This window comes from Pseudorasbora parva, chromosome 18 (assembly GCF_024679245.1).
Source record: "Pseudorasbora parva isolate DD20220531a chromosome 18, ASM2467924v1, whole genome shotgun sequence".
In the NCBI taxonomy this organism is placed as follows: Eukaryota; Metazoa; Chordata; class Actinopteri; order Cypriniformes; family Gobionidae; genus Pseudorasbora; species Pseudorasbora parva.
The window spans coordinates 41,872,206-41,891,227 of NC_090189.1; the positions used below are offsets into that span (position 1 = coordinate 41,872,206).

The 19,022-nt window shown below is 37.9% G+C and overlaps 2 protein-coding genes across 2 annotated transcripts in view; one reads left to right on the plus strand and one right to left on the minus strand.

Annotated features, from left to right (window-relative positions):
- rapgef6 (Rap guanine nucleotide exchange factor (GEF) 6) overlaps window positions 1–19,022 on the minus strand; it is a 192,353-nt gene that overhangs the window by 164,439 nt on the left and 8,892 nt on the right. Inside the window, exons 2-3 of the mRNA XM_067423107.1 lie at window positions 7,951–8,021; window positions 7,004–7,060 (exon numbers count right to left, since the gene is read on the minus strand). Of these exons, the coding sequence (XP_067279208.1) occupies window positions 7,004–7,060; window positions 7,951–8,021 (128 nt within the window). The remainder of the gene's footprint in view (window positions 1–7,003; window positions 7,061–7,950; window positions 8,022–19,022) is intronic.
- ube2b (ubiquitin-conjugating enzyme E2B (RAD6 homolog)) overlaps window positions 1–19,022 on the plus strand; it is a 254,975-nt gene that overhangs the window by 5,347 nt on the left and 230,606 nt on the right. The gene's annotated exons all lie outside the window — the stretch shown is intronic.

Consider the following 19,022-nt stretch of genomic DNA (forward strand, 5'->3'; position numbering starts at 1 on the left):
TCTGCCCTCTTTTTCGAATTAAAAACCTGAGAAAATCGCTTTTAACGTTTTTTAAAAGCGATTTTCTCAGGTTTTTAATTCGAAAAAGAGGGCAGATGACCATAATTAAAATGGGTATATCTTTTAAACCATTCAAGGTATTACTTTATGTAGGGAATTTTTAAACTTATGGACTCCTCTAAAAAATACATGCACTTTTATGATGGATAGATGCACTTTTATGATGGATAGATGAGCTTTTATGATGGATATATGCACTTTTATGATGGATAGATGAGCTTTTATGATGGATAGATGCACTTTTATGATGGATAGATGAGCTTTTATGATGGATAGATGCACTTTTATGATGGATAGATGCACTTTTATGATGGATAGATGCACTTTTATGATGGATAGATGAGCTTTTATGATGGATAGATGAGCTTTTATGATGGATAGATGAGCTTTTATGATGGATAGATGCACTTTTATGATGGATAGATGCACTTTTATGATGGATAGATGCACTTTTATGATGGATAGATGAGCTTTTATGATGGATAGATGAGCTTTATGATGGATAGATGCACTTTTATGATGGATAGATGAGCTTTTATGATGGATAGATGAGCTTTTATGATGGATAGATGCACTTTTATGATGGATAGATGAGCTTTTATGATGGATAGATGAGCTTTTATGATGGATAGATGAGCTTTTATGATGGATAGATGCACTTTTATGATGGATAGATGCACTTTTATGATGGATAGATGCACTTTTATGATGGATAGATGCACTTTTATGATGGATAGATGAGCTTTTATGATGGATAGATGCACTTTTATGATGGATAGATGAGCTTTTATGATGGATAGATGAGCTTTTATGATGGATAGATGAGCTTTTATGATGGATAGATGAGCTTTTATGATGGATAGATGAGCTTTTATGATGGATAGATGAGCTTTTATGATGGATAGATGCACTTTTATGATGGATAGATGAGCTTTTATGATGGATAGATGAGCTTTTATGATGGATAGATGAGCTTTTATGATGGATAGATGCACTTTTATGATGGATAGATGCACTTTTATGATGGATAGATGAGCTTTTATGATGGATAGATGCACTTTTATGATGGATAGATGCACTTTTATGATGGATAGATGCACTTTTATGATGGATAGATGCACTTTTATGATGGATAGATGCACTTTTATGATGGATAGATGCACTTTTATGATGGATAGATGCACTTTTATGATGGATAGATGCACTATTATGATGGATAGATGAGCTTTTATGATGGATAGATGAGCTTTTATGATGGATAGATGAGCTTTTATGATGGATAGATGCACTTTTATGATGGATAGATGCACTTTTATGATGGATAGATGCACTTTTATGATGGATAGATGAGCTTTTATGATGGATAGATGAGCTTTTATGATGGATAGATGCACTTTTATGATGGATAGATGAGCTTTTATGATGGATAGATGAGCTTTTATGATGGATAGATGAGCTTTTATGATGGATAGATGCACTTTTATGATGGATAGATGAGCTTTTATGATGGATAGATGAGCTTTTATGATGGATAGATGCACTTTTATGATGGATAGATGAGCTTTTATGATGGATAGATGCACTTTTATGATGGATAGATGCACTATTATGATGGATAGATGAGCTTTTATGATGGATAGATGCACTTTTATGATGGATAGATGAGCTTTTATGATGGATAGATGCACTTTTATGATGGATAGATGAGCTTTTATGATGGATAGATGCACTTTTATGATGGATAGATGCACTTTTATGATGGATAGATGAGGTTTTATGATGGATAGATGAGCTTTTATGATGGATAGATGCACTTTTATGATGGATAGATGAGCTTTTATGATGGATAGATGAGCTTTTATGATGGATAGATGCACTTTTATGATGGATAGATGAGCTTTTATGATGGATAGATGAGCTTTTATGATGGATAGATGAGCTTTTATGATGGATAGATGAGCTTTTATGATGGATAGATGCACTATTATGATGGATAGATGAGCTTTTATGATGGATAGATGAGCTTTTATGATGGATAGATGAGCTTTTATGATGGATAGATGCACTTTTATGATGGATAGATGCACTTTTATGATGGATAGATGAGCTTTTATGATGGATAGATGAGCTTTTATGATGGATAGATGAGCTTTTATGATGGATAGATGCACTTTTATGATGGATAGATGCACTTTTATGATGGATAGATGCACTTTTATGATGGATAGATGAGCTTTTATGATGGATAGATGCACTTTTATGATGGATAGATGCACTTTTATGATGGATAGATGAGCTTTTATGATGGATAGATGAGCTTTTATGATGGATAGATGCACTTTTATGATGGATAGATGAGCTTTTATGATGGATAGATGCACTATTATGATGGATAGATGAGCTTTTATGATGGATAGATGAGCTTTTATGATGGATAGATGAGCTTTTATGATGGATAGATGCACTTTTATGATGGATAGATGAGCTTTTATGATGGATAGATGAGCTTTTATGATGGATAGATGCACTTTTATGATGGATAGATGCACTATTATGATGGATAGATGAGCTTTTATGATGGATAGATGCACTTTTATGATGGATAGATGAGCTTTTATGATGGATAGATGCACTTTTATGATGGATAGATGAGCTTTTATGATGGATAGATGCACTTTTATGATGGATAGATGCACTTTTATGATGGATAGATGAGGTTTTATGATGGATAGATGAGCTTTTATGATGGATAGATGAGCTTTTATGATGGATAGATGAGCTTTTATGATGGATAGATGAGCTTTTATGATGGATAGATGAGCTTTTATGATGGATAGATGCACTTTTATGATGGATAGATGAGCTTTTATGATGGATAGATGAGCTTTTATGATGGATAGATGAGCTTTTATGATGGATAGATGCACTTTTATGATGGATAGATGCACTATTATGATGGATAGATGAGCTTTTATGATGGATAGATGAGCTTTTATGATGGATAGATGAGCTTTTATGATGGATAGATGAGCTTTTATGATGGATAGATGCACTTTTATGATGGATAGATGAGCTTTTATGATGGATAGATGAGCTTTTATGATGGATAGATGAGCTTTTATGATGGATAGATGCACTTTTATGATGGATAGATAAGCTTTTATGATGGATAGATGAGCTTTTATGATGGATAGATGCACTTTTATGATGGATAGATGCACTTTTATGATGGATAGATGAGCTTTTATGATGGATAGATGAGCTTTTATGATGGATAGATGAGCTTTTATGATGGATAGATGAGCTTTTATGATGGATAGATGCACTTTTATGATGGATAGATGCACTTTTATGATGGATAGATGCACTTTTATGATGGATAGATGCACTTTTATGATGGATAGATGAGCTTTTATGATGGATAGATGCACTTTTATGATGGATAGATGCACTTTTATGATGGATAGATGCACTTTTATGATGGATAGATGAGCTTTTATGATGGATAGATGCACTTTTATGATGGATAGATGCACTTTTATGATGGATAGATGAGCTTTTATGATGGATAGATGCACTTTTATGATGGATAGATGAGCTTTTATGATGGATAGATGCACTATTATGATGGATAGATGAGCTTTTATGATGGATAGATGAGCTTTTATGATGGATAGATGCACTTTTATGATGGATAGATGAGCTTTTATGATGGATAGATGAGCTTTTATGATGGATAGATGAGCTTTTATGATGGATAGATGAGCTTTTATGATGGATAGATGAGCTTTTATGATGGATAGATGAGCTTTTATGATGGATAGATGAGCTTTTATGATGGATAGATGCACTTTTATGATGGATAGATGAGCTTTTATGATGGATAGATGAGCTTTTATGATGGATAGATGAGCTTTTATGATGGATAGATGCACTTTTATGATGGATAGATGCACTATTATGATGGATAGATGAGCTTTTATGATGGATAGATGAGCTTTTATGATGGATAGATGAGCTTTTATGATGGATAGATGCACTTTTATGATGGATAGATGCACTTTTATGATGGATAGATGAGCTTTTATGATGGATAGATGAGCTTTTATGATGGATAGATGCACTTTTATGATGGATAGATGCACTTTTATGATGGATAGATGCACTTTTATGATGGATAGATGCACTTTTATGATGGATAGATGAGCTTTTATGATGGATAGATGCACTTTTATGATGGATAGATGCACTTTTATGATGGATAGATGAGCTTTTATGATGGATAGATGAGCTTTTATGATGGATAGATGCACTTTTATGATGGATAGATGAGCTTTTATGATGGATAGATGCACTATTATGATGGATAGATGAGCTTTTATGATGGATAGATGAGCTTTTATGATGGATAGATGCACTTTTATGATGGATAGATGCACTTTTATGATGGATAGATGAGCTTTTATGATGGATAGATGCACTTTTATGATGGATAGATGAGCTTTTATGATGGATAGATGAGCTTTTATGATGGATAGATGAGCTTTTATGATGGATAGATGAGCTTTTATGATGGATAGATGCACTTTTATGATGGATAGATGAGCTTTTATGATGGATAGATGAGCTTTTATGATGGATAGATGAGCTTTTATGATGGATAGATGCACTTTTATGATGGATAGATGCACTTTTATGATGGATAGATGAGCTTTTATGATGGATAGATGCACTATTATGATGGATAGATGAGCTTTTATGATGGATAGATGAGCTTTTATGATGGATAGATGAGCTTTTATGATGGATAGATGCACTTTTATGATGGATAGATGAGCTTTTATGATGGATAGATGAGCTTTTATGATGGATAGATGAGCTTTTATGATGGATAGATGCACTTTTATGATGGATAGATGAGCTTTTATGATGGATAGATGCACTTTTATGATGGATAGATGCACTATTATGATGGATAGATGAGCTTTTATGATGGATAGATGAGCTTTTATGATGGATAGATGCACTTTTATGATGGATAGATGAGCTTTTATGATGGATAGATGCACTTTTATGATGGATAGATGAGCTTTTATGATGGATAGATGCACTTTTATGATGGATAGATGAGCTTTTATGATGGATAGATGCACTTTTATGATGGATAGATGAGCTTTATGATGGATAGATGAGCTTTTATGATGGATAGATGAGCTTTTATGATGGATAGATGAGCTTTTATGATGGATAGATGAGCTTTTATGATAATTAGATGCACTTTTATGATGGATAGATGAGCTTTTATGATGGATAGATGAGCTTTTATGATAATTAGATGCACTTTTATGATGGATAGATGAGCTTTTATGATGGATAGATGAGCTTTTATGATGGATAGATGAGCTTTTATGATAATTAGATGCACTTTTATGATGGATAGATGAGCTTTTATGATGGATAGATGAGCTTTTATGATGGATAGATGAGCTTTTATGATGGATAGATGCACTTTTATGATGGATAGATGCACTTTTATGATGGATAGATGAGCTTTTATGATGGATAGATGAGCTTTTATGATGGATAGATGCACTTTTATAATGGATAGATGAGCTTTTATGATGGATAGATGAGCTTTTATGATGGATAGATGCACTTTTATAATGGATAGATGAGCTTTTATGATGGATAGATGAGCTTTTATGATGGATAGATGAGCTTTTATGATGGATAGATGAGCTTTTATGATGGACAGATGCACTTTTATAAAAAGCTCTGAAAGCCAGTGGGGTGTCTGATAATTAAGAGATCATACATCATAAATAAAAAGAGAATGAGTTATAATATATATAATATATTAAAATATGCAAAGAAAACAGACTGCTTTTGCTGCATTTATTCTAAATGTCCCGTCAGTATTGGGCTTGCAGATCCCGTAGGTAGGGTGCTTTCTCTGTGTGTGGACGACCATGTCTGAAAGCCTGAATAAACAAGCACATATCTGACCATTTGTCTAGAGGTTTTGGGAGATTGAGCTCCAGGCCGTTCAGAGCTCATGTACCCGCTGAGGACGTCTCTGCCTGTCCTTCAGGAATATATACCTCTGGTATTATTCATTTTGGGAATATCAAGCAATCTTTGGTCTTATGGGTGTTGACATTTTCCTACCTATTTGGCAAAAAGGATGACATCAGCCTTTTTTCAGTTTTCTCTAGCCATGTAGTTATTTTTTTTATGCCTTTCTACTCTATAGGCAGCCAACTTTTATAAAAAGCACATTTTGCCAGTGGTGTAGTTAACCTTTAAGTTTTAGTTTTCAGCTATTTTAGTACTTAAAAATGAGAAATGCTGCTTTTGGTGACTAGCAGAAATAAAATACGCTTAAAGGCACAATATGCAAGATCTTAGATTAAAATATCCAAAACCACTCGAACAGTGTTATATATTTTGTTGACTTTTGTACTTGCAGTATCCCAAATGTTTCCATGAATGTAAATCCAGGGAAATAAGCGATTTTAATCACCTATTAATGACAGCATACACGCGTTACCCTCCGGTGTAATTTTGCATAGTAACACCAAAGCCGCTTCAATATCTGATGTGTTTTATTAGACACTGTTTGGATCATTGATGGACAGATATCTGGTGTTGTTGAGTTACCGCACAGAGTACCATGTTTTACCATGCCTAATATGATCTCGCTCACTGCAGTGTGAACAAGTCTCAAAGTAGAAGACATCAACTCCCATGGTTCAGCGAAATCAAGGTGCCATCAAGCTACGCCCTTGTTTTGAATAAGTGACCTCTAGTGGCTAAACTTACATACTGTGCCTTTAAGTTTTTTTAATGGTTTTAGTGTTAGTGTTTTTCCCCGAAGCGATTGAACACAAACCCTGCCCCACAGTCACCTGGCATTAAAAGATCAGGCTAGAGATGCACTTACTAGAAGAGAACGTGATTGGCATCGTACCGCTCATATCTGGCCGTCATGCACATGGACCTGTAGCACACAGAGGCAGAGGGAGAAAGGTGTTGTTTTTTAAGAAATTAATACTTTTATTCATCAAGGACAGTTAAATTCACTCAAAAGTGACAGAAAAGACACTTATAATGTTACAAATTTTCAATTTCAGATGCTTTTCTTACTTAGTATTTTTGTCTTGTTTCTATTCAAAATATCAAAAAATTCTTACATTAAAAAACATTTATTAGACAAGTAAAAATGATTGTCTTCTTTTGGGGAAAAATAGCTCAAAATGAAGAGAGTTTTTGCTTAAAATAAGATAAATAATCTGCCAATGGGGTGAGAAAAATAATCCTGTTTTCTGTTTGAATTAAGATTATTTTTCTCACCCCATTGGCAGATTATTTATCTTATTTTAAGCAATAACTCTCTTCATTTTGAGTTATTTTTCCCAAAACAAGACAATTACTTTTGCTTGTCTAGTAAATACTTCTTATTTTAAGGATTTTTAGATGTTTGGACTAGAAAAAAGACAAAAATACTAAGTAAGAAGAGCATTTTTTGCAGTGTAAATGCTGTTCTTTTGAACTTTCTATTAAAGTTCTACTAATAAAATGTATCAGTTTCCACAGAAAATGTTTTCAAGGCTGATAATAATCATAAGTGTGTTGATCATCAGATCCTCATCTGAGAGTGATTAGAGAATGATCATGAGACACTGAAGACTGCAGTAATGATGATAAACTCAGCTTTGATCACAGAAATAAACTACACTTTACTATATATTCACATAGAGAACAGCTGATAGACACTGGAGGAATATTTCACTGCTTTACTGTGTTTTTGATTAAACTTTAAAGTAAAAAACATTAAAACCAACATTTTGAACAGTGTTTTGTGGCTGTTTTGATGGATTACAGTCTCACCTGAGCTGATGTTCCCTGAGGTGAGACAGCACGTCCATGTGGTACAGATGAGCGTAGATGGTGTTCAGGTCCTAAACGAGACACACACACACACAAATGTATGTTAAAAAAATTAGTGTGTGTATTTGGTAGTTTGAGTGTGTAACAAGACACGAAACAGAACTGAAGGGATCACATGCTTTCAGAAAGACGGCTTGTCCGCTCATTTCGGTCATGGTGTGTGTGTGTGTGTGTGTGTGTGTGTGTGTGTGTGTGTGTGTGTGTGTGTGTGTGTGTGTGTGTGTGTGTGTGTGTGTGTGTGTGTGTGTGTGTGTGTGTGTGTGTGTGTGTGTGTGTGTGTGAGCCTGTTTATGTGGTTTATGAGGACACAAATTTGCATAACTTCATGGGTATTACACTGGTATTACACTATAATGTGGTTTACATATCAAATGTCCTCATAATTCAAATGGCCTTAAAAACATACTAAATTATGTTTTTTTGAGAAAGTAAAAATGCAGAATGTTTCCTGTGATGGGTAGGTTTAGGGGCAGTGTGTGTGTGTGTGTGTGTGTGTGTGTGTGTGTGTGTGTGTGTGTGTGTGTGTGTGATGGGTAGGTTTAGGGGCAGTGTAACTGCGCATTCACACGGGGCGTAGGCGTTAACGCTTGACGGAGGGCGTGGCTGAAGCTGGGTGCTGACGCGATCGTCATAGTGACAACAGCCAATCACATTAACTTGCCGCTTGGACCAAAACACAACACAAAAAAGCGCCTTTTTTGGTTGTATGTGCGAGTGCGATTGCCCGTGTAGTTGTTGTCAGCGCACTGTACAGGTGCACGAAGCTGTTAAGTACATTAAATCCTGAAAAAGCGCCGACAGCGGGAAGAATATCACGTAGTGGTCCAGGAGCTGCGTCTGGATTTTTAACGCCGCATTCACACGGGGCGTAGGCGTTAACGCTTCCCATTTACTTTGAATGGGTGACATCATCCGTTGCCGAACTGAATTGTGGGTTCCGTCGCGGCGCTTCACTCGCGTTGCAAGCGGCAGAAGTTGAAGATTTCTCAACTTTTCAAGCGCCAGCGCAGGCGTCATCCAATCAGATCGCCGTATGCAAATATCCTACAGCAGACGCTAGCCAATTGCGTTCATTACTGCTCCGTGAACCATCCAGACCATGGACCGTTAAAAATCCAGACGCAGCTCCTGGACCACTACGTGATATTCTTCCCGCTGTCGGCGCTTTTTCAGGATTTAATGTACTTAACAGCTTCGTGCACCTGTACAGTGCGCTGACAACAACTACACGGGCAATCGCACTCGCACATACAACCAAAAAAGGCGCTTTTTTGTGTTGTGTTTTGGTCCAAGCGGCAAGTTAATGTGATTGGCTGTTGTCACTATGACGATCGCGTCAGCACCCAGCTTCAGCCACGCCCTCCGTCAAGCGTTAACGCCTACGCCCCGTGTGAATGCGGCGTAACGGTCCATGGTCTGGATGGTTCACGGAGCAGTAATGAACGCAATTGGCTAGCGTCTGCTGTAGGATATTTGCATACGGCGATCTGATTGGATGACGCCTGCGCTGGCGCTTGAAAAGTTGAGAAATCTTCAACTTCTGCCGCTTGCAACGCGAGTGAAGCGCCGCGACGGAACCCACAATTCAGTTCGGCAACGGATGATGTCACCCATTCAAAGTAAATGGGAAGCGTTAACGCCTACGCCCCGTGTGAATGCGGCGTAAGGGGATAGAAAATACGGTTTGTACAGTATAAAAACCATTACGCCTATGGAGAGTCCCTGTAAACCACATAGACCAACGTGTGTGTGTGTGTGTGTGTGTGTGTGTGTGTGTGTGTGTGTGTGTGTGTGTGTGTGTGTGTGTGGTGTCAGACAGCGTGAGACTGCAAGGAGTCATTTTTCACAAGTTATTGCATAACTCTTTTTAACGTCAAGCAAGTCACATCAGTAACAGGCATGTCGACCTAAAACACACTTTTAACAATGTTGAAGTAGCCTATTAAAATCATTCAGATATTGTGTGCCGTTGCAATATGCATATTGCAATATATACATTTGCCATATTTCAATAATTTAGATATATTGGGCAGCCCCTATCAACATCTAGTAGGACTAGCAATCCCTGTGATTGGCTAACGTCTGCCATATCAATGTTTAACGTGCCCCTGCATTAAAATTATAGTGAAAACACGAAAGATCAAAAACGTCTCGGTTACGCATGTAACCCTCGTTCTCTAAAGGAGGGAACGGAGACGTACGTCCCAATTCGTCAGTCACTCCGACGTACGTCGAACGTGACCGACTGAAAGGGAACCATTGTTACATACTCTGGCAACCAGTAAATAGGATTAAATCAGACACATCAGTAACACAATAACTAGACGTGGTACAGATATTGAAGGATAAATAAATCACACTGCCTCCGCCGGCTCGCCTTCTTCCCATAGTGCATCCTGGGGCCATGTGTTCCCAATGGGCACCCTGACTGGTCCATACGCCTCAAACTGAGCTGCTCTGTGTATTCTGACAGCTTTCTATCAGAACCAGCATTAACTTCTGGAGCAGTTTGAGCTCCAGTAGCTCGTCTGTTTGATCGGACCACACGGGCCAGCCTTCGCTCCCCACGTGCATCAATGAGCCTTGGCCGCCCATGACCCTGTGGCCGGTTCTCCACTGGTCCTTAGATAGATACTGACCACTGCAGACCGGGAACAGCCCACAAGAGCTGCAGTTTTGGAGATGCTCTGACCCAGTCGTCTAGCCGTCACAATCTGGCCAAACTCGCTCAAATCCTTACGCTTGCCCATTTCTCCTGCTTCTAACACATCAACTTTGAGGACAAAATGTTCACTTGCTGCCTAATATATCCCGCCCACTAACAGGAGATGAAGAGATCATCAGTGTTAGACACTTCACCTGTAATCTGTGTTATTCTGTGTATGCCTGATTGTTGCATAAATAAAAATGTTTAGTATATATGAAGAATATTAGAGTATATGTTTATCCCTGTTTGTTCATTTGACATTCGGCATAGAGCCTTCTGAATCAAAATCAAATCATGAAATGCGTGTCAAAGTACTGCATTAAGGAAGCAGAAAACAAACATACATCCATACCCCTAAACACATTTATTTATACACTATACCCACAGTTTTGTGAATTTGAGCTTAAAAGTGCACCATGGGACTTTGACTAATATGACAATGCCCAACACTTCCTCAGCTCATGCCTGAACAGAGCGGCCACTGTGGGCTTCACCACAAAACCTCCATTCAGAGACCTGGATAAATAAACATCTGAACAGAAATCAACACACTATCATTTCATTCAGCGCCTTTAAAACACTTACGTAATTACGCTGCTGCTCGACTGATGCATAAGCTTTAACCATTATAATCAACAAAGCTGCATTATGCACAAAAAAGCAGATCTAATGTAATGCTGTAATTAACACTTCACTTTAATCAAGAGTCGTAATAGATTGGTTTAACTGGGCAATTATACCTTCAGTTTGAGGCCATTTCAGCCCCTGATAAGAAGTGTGTGTGTGTGTGTGTGTGTGTGTGTGTGTGTGTGTGTGTGTGTGTGTGTGTGTGTGTGTGTGTGTGTGTGTGTGTGTGTGTGTGTGTGTGTGTGTGTGTGTGTGTGTGTGTGTGTGTGTGTGTGCGTGTGTGTGCGTGTGTGTGCGTGTGTGTGTGTGTGTGTGTGTGTGTGCGTGTGTGTTCTCTCATTCACTATAGCTCTCTGAAGCATCTCCGTGTTTCTTTTTGCTGTATAGCGTGAATCTCTGTCATGTTTTGATGGCTTTAACATCAGTTTAACACTGAATGTCTTCAGCACTGTCCGCACCATCGAGCGGTGTGTTAAATGCCTGTATAATCAATAGGACGTTTAGTTAGATGACTTCTTTTAGAGAATGACAATAATGTTCAACATTAATTTAAGAGAGAGAGAGAGAATCTGTGGACACATCCCAGGTGCGCCTCTATTATGAATGCTTTATGGGTTTCGTTTGTTTAGGGGTTAAAGCCTTTCAATCGATGTGATCAACAGAACAGAAAGCGCTTCAGAAAACGCTGAGCAAAGGCTTCAGTGAGCCACAGGGCATGGGAAACACTGAATGCAAATCACACTCTTTACATGCTTTGACCTGTCGCAGTATGCTTAAGAGTCCAGCGTGACTAATCCCACAATGCACTGCAGCACAAACGCCCACAGTAATGATCAGGCCAAAACGTGTGACCGCGGCCTATTCGGACTCGAGGCCTGAGGATCGATACAGTCTCGAGCTGATCAGGTTATTTGTGATGCAATACAATTCAGATCACAACATAAAGCCACTCCGTTTTGAATCCCACTGAACATTGCATTGTTGAGAAAGTGAGAAAAATAAATCACAGACAAGTTGAATTCGGTTATTACATTCAGAAGTAATGTAAAGTACAAACCCAATTCCCAAAAAAGTTGGGACATTGTACAAATTGTGAATAAAAACCGAATGCAATGATGTGGAAGTTTCAAATTTCCACATTTTATTCAGAATACAACATAGATGACATATCAAATGTTTAAACATGAGAAAGTGTGTAATTTTAAGGGGAAAATAAATTGATTTTAAATTTCATGGCATCAACACATTTCAAAAAAGTTTGGCTAAGGCCATGTTTCCCCCTGTGTGTCATCCCCTCTTCTTTTTATATCAGTCTGCAAACGTCTGGGAACTGAAGTTGCTCAAGTTTAGGAATAGGAATGTAGGGCCCTATAAAATCCGTTTTATTTTTTCCCAAATTCCGTTTTTTCCGTTTTAATTTTTGCAGATTCATTTTTTTCCGTTAAAATGTTTGGCAATTCAGTTTTTTTTACCCTTTACTGTTATTTTGGTGAAAAAAGAGTGTGATTTTAATGTTAATATAATAGAACATAAAACAAAAAATAGGAATGACCTTAAATTTACTGAGGTAACAAACATCACATTTACTTTTTAGGACAAATATGATATTTGGCATAACACTGCACTTCAAATACTTCAAATATTAATGGTTATTAGCTTTAAACTTTCCCGTAAAATAAATTATAATAGTTTATATAAGTTAAAATGAAAGTGCTCCAGTAGCTTTTTCTTTCAAGTATTTTTTTTTAAAAAGAACTAAAAAAAACAAAATCATAAGAATCATCTTTTACATACAGTACTATTAAGTAAAACATTTAAAGCTGAAAATTAACATTAAAAAATAACATTTCACCATGAAATCATGTAGTGAATTGTTCTGTGTGTTTAACAATCACCATTATGATATCCAGAGCTGTGAAAAATAAAAATACACGAAAACACAACACTGCTTGAAGTTTTTTCCCCCAACTTCAAAGGCCTCTTTAAATGATTAAAACTAGATGCTTAATTTTAACTTTAAGGTTACTTATCATGTAAACTACCCATAGGCTACAGCATGTTAAATGCATGTTTGGAACAGAGGGGAAAACGGTCGCATTTGCAGCAGATATGCATTGCTGCCTAATGTGCCCATTATAAATCAAAGCACGAGATGACAGGGGTCGAGCAGAACACCGGAAAATCTGACAGAATGGACAATATTTGTCTGTCTGTGCAATACACGAGCCGCGGTTCTGGTGCGCGCGCGACCAATGCTGTCTGAGCACAATGAGCGCGCGGCTCCTGCTCTCCATACGCAAAGCTTCTGCGCTGCCTGCGCGTGCAGTGTGAAACCGCCGTTAGCGCCGAGTTTCTTAACTTTTTCGCTGCCGAAAGCAGAGCCGTGGAGACCAACTTCGCCATACTTCCATTGTTTTGAAGGGCGAGCTGAAATGACGGGAGGGGTTGTGTCGCGGAGATTTGCTTCCCCCCGTCTGCACTTTCCTCAGACATACGTTCTCCACCCACACGACACAGAATTTCATTACAAATATGTACAATTCCGGGGAAATCTGCGTTAACACCAGATTCCGCGTTTATATGCAGATTCCGCGATTCCGTCCGCGATTCCGTGATCGCGGAAATTATAGGGCCCTAGGAATGTTGTCCCATTCTTGTCTAATACAGGCTTCTAGCTGCTCAACTGTCTTAGGTCTTCTTTGTCACATCTTCCTCTTTATGATGCACCAAATGTTTTCTATTTCTTTTCTTCTTCTTTTTCGGGATCCTTCTTCTACACAGCCATAATGTTGTAATTGATGCAGGATGTGGTCTGGCATTGTCATGTTGGAAAATGCAAGGCCTTCCCTGAAAGAGACGACGTCTGGATGGGGACATTTGTTGTTCTAGAACTTGGATACACCTTTCAGCATTGATGGCCTTTCCAGATGTGTAAGCTGCCCATGCCACACACACTCATGAACCCCAGACCATCAGAGATCAGCTTCTGAACGGAGCGCTGAGAACAACATTAAGCAACTCGGTTTTGAATCCCACTGAACATTGCATTGTTAAGAGACAGTGAGAAAAATAAATCACAGACAAGTTGCATTCTGTTATTACATTCAGAAATAATGCATCATAATTCTCCTATTAACAACTATCCAAAAATGTTTACACCTGAATGAGGGTAGTAGTAGTTCCAGTAGTCGGTGCCAATACCATAAAAATGTTACGGTTCTCTGTACCTATTTTGATACCACGGCAAAATGTTTTTTATTTTTATTTTAACTATTTAAAAAAAAAAAATTAACAAGTTTATTATTTATAGTGATAACTAGGGCTGTGTGATATTGAAGAGAAATGCGATATGGAATACCTTATTAAATAATGCGATACGATATTACTATTAGTGTGTAAAATCAATTTATATATTTTTTTAAATATTTAAAAACTGAGAATGATACCCTTTGTGTTTCACATTCTCTCTGGGTAAAGAAAGCGTCGCTCCAACTTCTGAAAGTGACCAGCAGTGCTTTAGCAAACATTTATGGCACAAATCTGACAATATAAGTTTAACATCAATGTAAGCAAACAAAAAAAATGTAATGCCAATATTTAAAATACCAAAAACTCTTTGCTTGACATGGTAATATAGTTATATTAACCTAAAACTGACCATTATAAGTAAATAATACGTAACATTTAAAGGCTGTTTAAAAGTAAACATTGTTTATAAATAAAAGATCAAGCAAAACAGGCAAACTGATCTGCCAATGGGGTGAGAGAAATAATCTTATTTCTGTTTGGGACGGAAACAAGACACAAGATTTCAATCAGAAACAAGATTATTTTTCTCACCCCATTGGCAGATCATTTTGCCTGTTTTAAGCAAAAACTCACTTCATTATGATTTTATTTTCAACAAAACAAGAAAAAATATCTTATGTCAGTTTACTGATCTAGTAAATGCATCTTAATTGAAGAATTGTTTGATATTTAGACTAGAAACAAGACGAAAATACTAAATAAGAAGAGCATTTTTTGCAGTGTCTCGATGATTGTTTTGAATTCGAGTTACTCGAGGATCCGCTTCAGCTCTACACTGACATTTTACCTGTCAAGAATCGCTCCATTTCCCTGGTGATGAAATCATTCACATGGACTGGGTATTCACAAACACACACACACACACACACGGTATCAATAAAGAGCCACTCACATTCCCAGCATGCCTCCAGATCAAAACAATGCAAAACGAACATTTCAGGTTTGACCTCATTCACGTCCTTTTTGTCTTTAACCAGCACGGCTTGTGGACATTACCTGGTTCAGCATTATCTATTAACAGCCCTCAATCTGGACAGACACTGAATTAGAACGATTCAAACGGTAATGAATCAGCGTATTGATTCATGATTCAGATCGCGTGTCAAACTGCTGAAATTTGGCGATCTGAATCATGAATCAATACGCCGAATCTTAGTTTGAAGATTTTTTGCAGTGCAAGCCCCTTTAAGGGTTCTTTACACACGAAAGAACTACTGTTGGTGCCGTTTAGAAGACATAAATGCGATATGGCACCTCTGATGGTTTCTTCATTTGACGAAGCGGCTGTAGAGCACCTTTTAAGAGATGGTGCTATTTGGCACCAAAAGCGGTTCCCCTATGATTACAAGCCAAGATCACTTTTAGTGCCAAGTAGCACCAATTTTTTTTTAGTGCAGTAACTCATTTCTTCAGCAGTTCACCACATCTGAGCGCACCATCAAACTCCCATCAGGCAAAGCAGCTCGAGGGACGAGGCGGCGGCGTGATGCTATGGAAATCGAGACAGGGAATATTTGTTTTGCTCTCTTACGTAACAATCGACACACCCATCTGGAAACTTGCTATCAGAGCAACGAGAGCTGGAGCAGTGTGTGTGTGTGTGTGTGTGTGTGTGTGTGTGTGTTAGTCTGATCAGGAACTTCGTGAGTGTGCTTTCCTGCACTGGGAACCGCCCACGCCTGGAGCATCTGTGTGTGTAACACACACATGTGGGCTATATCACACACACACGCACAGACGCACACTGACACACACACAAACATACACACACATATATATTCCAATGTTTTTTATACTGTACAAACTGTATTTTCTATCCCCCTACACAGCCCCTACCCCTAAAACACACACACACACACACACACACACACACACTGCCGCTAAACATTCTGCATTTTTACTTTCTCATAAAAACTCCTCCTGTGTGATTTATAAGCCTTTTGTAAAGTGGGGCCATGGGTAATGTCCTCATATTTCACCCTCTCCTGTAATACCTGTGTCATACCCATGGCATTATACACATTTGTGTCCTCATATGTCACAAAAACATGCCCACACACACACACACACACACACACACACACACACACACACACTGATCTGAGGAAAGATGACAGGTCCTTATAAGATTATTTTTCTCACCCCATTGGCAGATCATTTTGCCTGTTTTAAGCAAAAACTCACTTCATTATGATTTTATTTTCAACAAAACAAGAAAAAATATCTGATGTCGTTTTACTGATCTAGTAAATGCATCTTGATTTAAGAATTATTAGATATTTAAACTAGCCTGGAGGCCAGCCGGACTCAGCCCCGCCCACAAAATTTGAGCTCGGGTTCGGTCTGAACTTGATCCATAGAGGAGTAATTATGCAGAACAGAAGCTGACCAATGAGATCATCAGGGCGGGCTTTAGCCGATGATGGACAGATGATCAACAGAAACTGACCAATGAGATCATCAGGGCGGGCTTTAGCCGATGATGGACAGATGATCAACAGTAACTGACCAATGAGATCATCAGGGCAGGCTTTAGCCGATGACGGACAGATGATCAACAGAAACTGACCAATGAGATCATCAGGGCGGGCTTTAGCCGATGACGGACAGATGATCAACAGAAACTGACCAATGAGATCATCAGGGCGGGCTTTAGCCAATGACGGACAGATGATCAACAGAAACTGACCAATGAGATCATCAGGGCGGGCTTTAGCCGATGACGGACAGATAATCAACAGAAACTGACCAATGAGATCATCAGGGCGGGCTTTAGCCGATGACGGACAGAGCAGGGACAGGGACTGCGGGTGGAAATTAGCATTTTTTGCTATAACCTGGCACATGACATCTCTTCTTTTTTATACTAATGTTTTTTCTGTGCATTTTCCCTGATCAAATAAAAAACAAATTCAAATATTATTATTATTCTCTGAAATGAAGCACATTTTTGAAGAAGTGATGAATATTTACATCTGATATGGGTTTCAGAATTGACCCTTTACTAAGCCACGCCCTCCTTAGTTACGGTTGCTAACACTGCAAAACAAGCTCTTCTTAGTCAGTCATTCTGTCTCGTTTCTTGTCTCAATATCTAACAATTCTTAAATCAAGATGCATTTACTAGATCAGTAAAACGACAGAAGATATTTTTCAAGGCTTTAAAACGCAGGCAAATAATGAACTTTGGTGATTGTGAATAACGGCCAAACACCGCCTAACTTTAGTGCATAATCTCAGCGCGTAGACTCGCAGGCACACTCAAACACAGCCGAAAGAAACTCAGAGAAATATTTCAAACGGAGAGAAATAGAAATAATACATTAAAAGCAAAACCGAAAAAAAATGCAATTCACAAGAGCGTAATGAACTGTGAATGCCGTACTGAACGGTTCAATATTATATTGAGGATTATGGCATCCCACATTGACACTATTGGACTTGTAAAAAGCACTCTATAAATGAAGGTGCTTTGATTATTAATACGTTTTGAATAATAATTAAACGATAAACATTTATCAATTTGCTGATTAATAAATGTTCACCTTTTGATTATTATTGTTGCCTCTAGTAATTATCTGATTTTTAATTTCCAGCCTATTTTGAGTTCATTTCAAACCAGCCATACAGTAATTTTTAAACAATAGTTGGGTTAAATCTGAGTAAAAAACTGAATGCCCATATAACGACAATAAACATTATATTAGATGGACTGATGAATGGGCCGCCGATATTTATTGTCTGATTTTTGATCTGCATATCGGCTAAACATGAAAAAGGCTGACATAACAAACCGATGGGGTATTAATGAACTGGCACTGAGATGTGTAACATCATAATCCAATAGTATAATATACAGTGGTGGTCAAAAGTGTTGGTACCCCTGGTAAATATGATCCCCAAATAAATCTGCATTGTTTATCCTTTTGATCTTTTATTTTTAAAATAAAATCACAAAAATCTAACCTTTCATTGAAGTAAAAGAATTGAAAATGAGGGGTAAATCACATTATGAAATAAATGCTTTTCTCCAAAACACGCTGGCCACAATTGTTGGCACCCTTTTATTAAATACTTTCCCCATGATAACAGCTCTGAGTCTTCTCCTATAATGCCTGATGAGTTTGGAGAACCCCTGACCAGAGATCAGAGCCCGTTCCTCCACTGACTCTCTCCAGATCCTTCAGATTCCCAGATCAATGCTGGTGCTTCTTCTCCTCAGTTCAGCCACACATCTTCTATGAGGGCCGGCTCTAGCTCTTTGGTTGCCCTAGCCGAGATGGAGTACCTACTCCTAACCAAGAAACACTTCTTGTTAAACACGTTAGACTCTTTATTTCCACTTTCTAATATTTTCTCAATTTTTATT